Source organism: Octopus bimaculoides, chromosome 6 (assembly GCF_001194135.2).
Source record: "Octopus bimaculoides isolate UCB-OBI-ISO-001 chromosome 6, ASM119413v2, whole genome shotgun sequence".
Classification (NCBI taxonomy): Eukaryota; Metazoa; Mollusca; class Cephalopoda; order Octopoda; family Octopodidae; genus Octopus; species Octopus bimaculoides.
This window is the reverse complement of record NC_068986.1, coordinates 21505059-21513805: the sequence shown is the minus strand read 5'-3', so window position 1 is coordinate 21513805 and position 8747 is coordinate 21505059. Positions and strand designations below refer to the sequence as shown.

At 38.0% G+C, this 8747-nt stretch overlaps 1 protein-coding gene across 2 annotated transcripts in view; it reads left to right on the top strand.

Annotated features, from left to right (window-relative positions):
- The window catches only part of LOC106875145 (zinc finger CCCH domain-containing protein 14), a 29913-nt gene that overhangs the window by 891 nt on the left and 20275 nt on the right, over window positions 1–8747 (top strand). For both annotated transcript variants that reach the window (XM_014923146.2, XM_014923147.2), the window contains exons 2-7: window positions 752–794; window positions 4101–4215; window positions 5339–5379; window positions 6350–6481; window positions 7689–8095; window positions 8370–8506. In XM_014923146.2, the coding sequence (XP_014778632.1) occupies window positions 752–794; window positions 4101–4215; window positions 5339–5379; window positions 6350–6481; window positions 7689–8095; window positions 8370–8506 (875 nt within the window). The remainder of the gene's footprint in view (window positions 1–751; window positions 795–4100; window positions 4216–5338; window positions 5380–6349; window positions 6482–7688; window positions 8096–8369; window positions 8507–8747) is intronic.

Sequence of the window (8747 nt, the reverse complement as noted above, 5' to 3'; positions counted from 1 at the left end):
TATATATATATATATATATATATATATATACATACATATAAGGTACATAATACATACGCTCACAGATTGGAGTAATGTATAATAGGACATGGTTTCACGTAAGAACTGAACTTGGGATTTTAAAAAGAATTAGGCTGGGACATAATTAATTATATAAATTGAACTGTAGCAGTTTTCCCTCTCTCTGCCCTTCCAGTAATGTGTAAATAATAATTTAAAAAAAAAGTCAATTGTGTTTATATGTCGAATGTGTATACTGTCCGATAGTATAACATGGTCGATCCGTCCTTGGTTTCAGCGACCTAAGAGTTAAAAACTGAATCAAAATGATCTCGTATTGGATTTGGTTTCTACATTAACAAGTCTAGCAATGATCAGCGATTATTGTTAGTTAACAACTAAAACTGTCTGGTTTAAACATGTAAATACTACTAAGGTAGAGTAATAGGCTAGGATCTAGGTGGATCTTTAGAAGATGGTTTCTGCACATTACTGCAAAAGATCAACTGATAGAAGTACACTGATCAGAGCAGTATTTAGAGGGATTCCATAGAGTTTGAGTTTGTTCTGTGTCCAGACGACTTCGTATAATTCTATCATGGATTTAAGAAGATAGCTCATCAATATTTGCATGTTTATGTATTTAAAATATTTTGGCTTGTTACTTCCAACATTATGATTTAAATTATAATAAACTTACTCTTTTAAATATGATTTATTAATGAAATGATGTGGTTTATTTATTTTGTAGTCTGCCATCAAGACGAAGCTTGTGGAACTCGGTGCCTATGAAGGTAAGCAATCATACATTTGGTAAATCTATAGGAACAGTATATAAACAAATGAAGGAGACGTTTTATTTTTATTTGGTTTCATCTGGAGTATGGAGCTCTCGGAGATTGGTGAAAGACATGGAGTCATGGTGTTGACATTTCTCTTGAAGGGTTGTAAGTTAATGACTAAGAATACGTAAAAGGTAGGAATTTCAGAGGACTGACCTTCTGAAGAGAAACGATTGGGTGGGATATGGGAAAGGGATACAACATGGGTAACAAGAGGAAGAGATCAATTCAATGTGGAGTGCCTGAATAAAGGTGGCATAATATCAGTCAGATCTGAGCAATGTTTGTGGCTCAGAGGTCAGAGTATATTTCAGTCAAATGGCCTTTAGATCTAGTAAAAGATATCTGTGTATGTGTAGCAGCAAATTGTTTCAAATGTAGGAGCAGTGCTCCATTGTGGGTGACAGCTAAGCTTTGTGAAGAGTCTCAGAAAAGGGTCAGTAGTTATTAAGGTTTAAAGTCTTGAAGAGGATGGTCAGTATTTGAGATGTGATCATTGCTCTGTTGTGAATGTGCATTCACTAAGAGAGATCCTTAATAGTGATGAGTTCTAACATTTGAAGCAATTGTGAAGGAGATAAAAAAAGACATGATATCATTGGAGGATGTTTCCAACATCTCTATTCATGAAGTTAGTACAAATGTGGTGTGAGATGTTTAGGTTGCTTGTGTATGTTTGGATGTGGAAAGTTATGAAGGCGAGAAGGAAGGGTGGTATCAGAGGAGTGAGTGAGAAAGTCGTTCATATTATTGTGTGGGGGAACAAAATGAAACCATGGGGAACAACAAAATTGTTTGGAAAATCTTTTTTCCAAAGACTGGGACATTGTAAAGAGAGTGGTGGGCGAGTTTGGTAAGAATAGGGGCTAAGGGGCACTCGGATGCATTGTTTGAAGATAATGAAAGGGACATTATCAGGGCCAGTGGCTTTGTTGGTTGAAAGCAAAGAGAGGACGTTATGTGTTTAACATAGAAAGAAATAATTCTGGAGAAGATTTACTGAGTGTATGCTGTGTGGAGTTGGAATTGGATGCAAGGTGGACAGTGAATATGAAAGTTTACTCTCCAAGAGTACCACTGACAGACCCTTCATGGTTGAGAAATGGAGGAAAGTAAGGATTCTGCAAATTTGGTAGGGAGTCTTCTGGTAAAGGATGTTGATGTTTGGCTGCAATTTAGAAGGCGAGAGAGTTTGAAGGCTGTGCTAAACACAGAGATATCCTTGCAGTTTGGTTAATGGTGTTACAGGGTGCAGTTTGTAGGAGTGAGTAATTTTGTCTAAGTGTTATATAGCCTCTAATTTTCTTGTCTGAATTGCTGTAGTGCAGTTGTGCACGAACCACTTCAGCTGTGAATTTTGGTTGCAAGGTAAAGTGGAGACACATACCTTAGAAGCTGGTTTCAGCCAGTTGCCTTATTGTTTCTGAGATTAGGAATGAAGTGCATTATGTATAGAACCAGCAGAACTCACACCGGTGAGTTGTTCTGAAGTGCTTTAGTGTCCAAGAGAGGTGGGAACATTGTGTTAGTATGTGAATGTATGATTGGTATTTGCAACAGAGTAACAGTGAGATGACCTGATGGATGTAGAGATGGTGATGAACTGTTGGAGTTTGGGTTTGGAGGTGAGAAAGCGATCAAGAGCATTTGGAGTATCAGTGTGTCAATCAGGGATACTTGTAGGAGATGACATTAAGTGTCAAGGATTGCACAAAAAAAAAAAACATTGTACCTGCATCAATATTTGAGGAGTGTGAGAGCCAAGAAGAGTTAAGAGCATTGAGAGCAATGACTATGGAGAAGGATGAAAGCTAAGAGATGTCCTCTGTGTAAGGAGAAATATGCTGGAAGAGTTGATGGTGGTTGTAGAAGTCAGAAAATGATAGAGGAAGCAGAGTGTACTTAAATGTGTGGGACAGAGAGATGCAAGCCAGGGTAACTTAAAGCTTTTGTTAGTGATACCAGCCATGTGAAAATTGTGAATATCAGGGTGAATGAAATCACAGTCTCCAACTTTTGGAGTAAAGTTTAAATAAAGATTTGAGTAATCTGGACCATAGATAAAGGCTGGGATATTTATTACTAACACTCAACCCCGCCACATCTTATAGTGTGTTGTCTCTGAGTTAGTAAGTGGTAATTTATAGGGGTCTAGATTGGATCATCTGGACTGATGTTGCTGATACACACACACACACATACATAGAGAAGAGGGTGTAGTCTTAGTTTTTGACATCTAGGAGAAGTATTGAGGGTGTTGTGTTGCAAGGTCATGATAACCTCTTGCTGGGAGCCTGATTTTATTTTGTACAGATTATTTGTTAATCTGATGAAGGATTTTACTCTTTACTTGTTTTAGTCATTAGACTGCAACCTTTCTAGGACACTGCCTTGAAGGGTTTGGTCAAGCAAATTGACTCTAATACTAATTTTTAAGTCTGGTACATATTCTGTTGAGTTTTTTTTATGTTGAACTGCTAAGCTATGGGGATGTAAACAAACCAATACCAGTTATTAAACAGTGGTAGAAAAATACAAGTGCATACACACAAACACAAAAGCATGCACACTCCTATACACATGCATACATACAGGCTTCCACACTGTTTCCATCTACCAGATTCATTCACAAGTCATGGGTCAGCCTAGGGCTATAGTAGAAGTACACTTGCCCAAGATGCCACCCAGTGGAATTGAACCTGAACCCATATGGTTGCAGAGTGAGATGGCTTTGAACCAGATGATGGGAATTTAGAGTATGAACAAAGGAACAGAAACAGGTGTTTTGCAGTAAAGGAGGTACATGGCCACCTCTGTAGAAGAGGGATGGGAGAGAAGATGGTATGGTAAAGTTTTAGAGAGGTGCACACAAAGAGAACCAAGGATTGGATAGGTTGAGTGGGTGGGTAAGTTTGCAAGATTGCGAAAGGAAAATTGGAGTTAAAGGAGACGGAATGTAGAGATTGGAGATAAATAGAGGGAGGGGTATTAGAAGGCTATGTTGTGGGGAAGAGATTCAACAGGGACACAGTGAGCAGGTTAGGTTCATAAGGGAGTCATTTTTAAAAAAATAGACATTGAATTTTGTAACTAAGAAAAATATTTGAAAACCTAATTGTTTCAATCCTAGTGAGGTAAACCTCTACCAGTTGATTTTTCTAGCTGTTCAAAATATATTAATATAAATGATGATGATACATATAATCAATTAATTCCATTTACAAATTTTATATTCTAATTAAAATGTTTATGTTTTAGATGAAGAACTACCTGACTACATCATGGTGATGGTTGCTAATAAGAAGACCCGGGAACAAATGAACGAGGATCTTCATTTATTCCTTGGCAATAGCACTGAAAAATTTACTGCTTGGTGAGTAATTAATTTAATTTGATTTGCAAGTTCTATATTTTGTATTGTTGTAGTGACTTTTCTAAAGCCATTATCCATCACCATTTAATGTCCACCTTTCCATGCATTCATAGATCAGACAGAGTTTCTTTATGCAGATTTTCTATGGCCAGTTACTCTTCCTGTTGCCAACCCTAAGTTATTTCCAAACTGTAGTTTGGAAACTTATTTCCTGTAGTTTCCAAAGAAGGTTGAACACTACAGCTTCAAAAATAATAATGATGATGATGATGATCATCATCATCATTATAATGTCCACTTTTCTATGCTTGCATGGGTCAGACAGAATCTATTGAGGTAGATATTTTACATCTGTATGCCCTTCCTGTTGCCAACTCTCATTTGTTTCAAAGTCAGGCAATATTTCTTCATGGCCAGAAATGTTTTCACAGTATATTGGAAATGACTTGTGTGACAGTGACATTCACTTACATCTCTCACACTATGTCAAGACTAGGAGACACACAAACATACTCGTGCTCTCACACACACACACATACACACATACACACACACACACACACACACACACATGCATGTGTATATATAATGACTTACTTTTCAGTTTCCACTCACAAGGCTTTAGTTGGGCTGAGACTACGGTTGAAGACTCTTCTCTAAGATGCCATGCAATGGGACTGAACTCGGAATCATGTGTTTGAGAAGCAAACTTCTTAACCACACAGCCTCTGCCTATGATGAATATTCATTTATCCCTATGGCAAATTTAGAGCTCCATTTAGATTATCATCATCCACTCTTCCAGTAAAGTGGTATAGTTACTATACACACACACACACACACACAATAGGCTCCCAGACAGTTTCGCTCCAGCACACTTACTCACAAAGTATGATGTTATACTGGATATTACAGGGAGAATTGTTTTTTCAGAGTCACACCTAAAGGCCCGTGATGTATTGACATGTATTTCACAGGCTCACCATCACTGTTCTATAATAATTACAAAATATTTTGCTAAGAAAGTCTTTTGTATTGACATTGTAAGAATATTATTTTTAGTGACAAATTTAGTTTCAAGCTTTTCTCTGTTATATCTCTATTTATTCAATTCCTTTTGCAGGTTGCTATCTATTTTGAATAAATTGAAAGCTATTACTATAGGTAAGAATGTATTTTACAGTTGCTTTATATGCATTGCTTTTTGTTTTCATGTGTGACTGTGGTAAGAAGTTGTAAGAAGTTTGCTTCCCAATGCCAGGGTTCCAAGTTCTATATTGCCTTGGGCTGACCAAAGCCTTGTGAGTGGATTTGGAAGATGGAAACTGAAAGAAGCCCATCATACAGATTTATACACACACTCATAATATATATCTGAACCAAATTCGATGACTGGCACCCGTGCCAGTGGAGCGCTAACAACACCATCCGAGTGGGATCACTGCCAGAGCAGCGGTCTCACTTCCATGCCAGTGGCATGTAAAAAGCACCATTTGAGTGCAATCGTTTCCAGCTTCACCTTACTGGCACTTGTGCTGGTGGCATGTGAACAAAACATTGGACTGACTCCTGTGCAGGTGGCACGTAAAAAACACCATTTCAGCATGGCTGTTGTCAGTGCTGCCTGACTGGCCCTCGTACCGGTGGCACATAAAAAGCACCCACTACACTCTCGGAGTGGTTGGCGTTAGGAAGGGCATCCAGCTGTAGAAACTCTGCCAGATCAGATTGGAGTCTGGTGTAGCCACCTGATTTACCAGTCCCTGGTTAAACCGTCCAACTCATGCTAGCATGGAGAGCGGCTGTTAAATGATGATGATGATGATGATGATATATATCATCATACACACACACATACATCTGGCTTCTTTCAGTTTCCTTCTACTATATCCACTCACAAAGCTTTGGACAGCCCATGACTATAGTAGAAGACATTTGCCCAAGGTGCTGCACAGTGGCACTGAACCCAAGACCACATGGTTGGGAAGCAAACTTCTTAACCACGTAACCACGTCTCCACTTATTGTTTGTTGATTAATTTAAAGGATTTGATAAATATGTGTATGGAATATCAATAATTAAAATATACTGTCATTTGTCTGTTTTAATAGCATAATGTATTTTCCTTTTTTAGGAAACCCACCAAGTGTAGCTGCTGTAATTCCACAGGAAGTAAACACTACAAAGAATCCTAGAAGCAACAGTAATGGCACTGATAACAAAGAACATGAGTTGATTCCAGAATTGCTACTGCAGACGGAAACAGGTAAAAAGAGATTTTATTATAAACAACACAAACACTTTGTAATTTAATAGCTTTTAATGTGATACCTGTTAAACAGAAATTATTTTTATATAATGAAAATTTAATAAAATCTAATCATAAGTAAGTGAAATTATACTAAATACAACTAAATTGAAAACCTTTTTCCCCCGGCCATATTGGCAATTCTGAAAACTTGTGAGTGTGAATTTGACATGAGTAGAAGCATTTTTTATACAAATTTTATCCTGAAAATCACCTGTGTAAATTACACAAGTGTGCAAATTACATGGGTTTTTATAGTATACTCGATTTCCCTTGGCTATATATAAGGATCACTTCCAGGGGCGAATGAGTTATTTCCCTTCGTTTTTAAAATAAAATATATTAGATATATATAAGGATCCTTTCCAGGGGCCCTATTATCGGTTTTTTCAACAATTTGAGTTGTTGTTGGCACTCCATCGCTTACGACGTCGAGGGTTCCAGTTGATCTGATCAACAGAACAGCCTGCTCGTGAAATTCACGTGCAAGTGGCTGAGCACTCCACAGACACGTGTACCCTTAACGTAGTTCCCGGGGATATTCAGCGTGACAGTGTGACAAGGCTGACCCCTTGAATTACAGGCACAACAGAAACAGGAAGTAAGAGTGAGAGAAAGTTGTGGGGACAGTGTACAGCAGGGTTCACCACCATCCCCTGCCGGAGCCTCGTGGAGCTTTAGGTGTTTTCGCTCAATAAACACTCATAACGCCCGGTCTGGGAATCGAAACCGCGATCCTATGACCGCGAGTCCGCTGCCCTAACCACTGGGCCATTGTGCCTCCACACAATCTGAGTATGCCATGAGGTTTCCAGACATTAGTTGTACTCATGTGTCAAATTTCATCAAAATTGATAAAATGATGTAAGAGGAGTTAGCTAACAACTCCACAAACACACCCACAGACAGAATTTCCCACATATGTAGTAGATATATGGCAGGCTTCCTTCTGTTTCTGTTTACCAAACCCACTCACAGAGCATTGGTTTGGTTTGGGGTTACAGTAGAAGTCATTTACTCACAGTGCCACACATTGAGACTGAACCCAGAACCTTGTGGTTGAGAAGCAAACTTCTTGACCATACAGCCATGCCTGCTCCTGTTTATAAACACTGGATATTTATCTAAACTAATTTGGACTGCATTTCCTTTCTTTTTATTTCAGATGAATTTAATGAAGAACAAGAAGAAATCAACACACTAAATGCTACAGAGAAATCAGACATCACTAAAACCTTAACAACAACATGTGACAAAATTAATAAAGTAAATTCAGACTTAAAGACTGCACCTTCCATTTCTACCACAACCACAAAAATTACCTCTCGTGTGCAGCCATCCATGTTTTACTTGAACTCTGCATCTAATAATATTACTTCACAGACTCAATCTTCCATTTCTAATGAAAATACAATTTCCTCTCAGTCTGCTGCTTATGTTTTCCCCAAAAGTAAGCCAATAACATCTCGATTGCAAATGGACCTTATTTCAAACTCTCATAAGAGTCAAATACCAAAAGTCATCACTCATCCTATCATATCTAAAGAACAACAACAATTACAGCTTGCCAGGGTAAGTTATTTGTGTATTCATTAACCCTTTGAATGTTAATTACTTTTAGAAAACCACTGAACCAAGTTCAGAAAAAAAAATGCCAATAGAATAAGTACCAAATTTTGAAAAATAAGTGCTAGAATTAATTTGTTATGCCTTAACATAGCCACAGTTCAATGACTGAATACAAGAATAAAATGATCAAAGAAAAATTCAGCTGTTGGATTAATATGTATTGCTTTGCTTCCGTTTCTATTCATTTGTATATAATATATTAATCTGTGTTTTTCAGCAAAACAGAAAACGGCGGATTCCTGGTTCAGTAATTGGCTCTATAATCCACCATTCTAGTGAAGAAGAAGAAGAATATGATCCATACAATCCTTCTTACGGCAGTGTTGCTAGTGTCATTCGAGTCACAGAAAGAAAGTAAGTTTATACAACCAAATTCATTCATCATCATCATCGTTTTATGTCTGCTTTCCATGCTGGCATGGGTTGGACGGTTTGACTGAGGACTGGTGAGCCAGAAGCTGCACCAGGTTCAATCTGATCTGGCAAAGTTTCTACAGTTGGATGCCCTTCCTAACTCCTACCACTGGCACAAATGCCCATCAGGCGGTACTGTCATCGGCCAATTCAGCGATTTTGATTTGTTTACACACTCCTC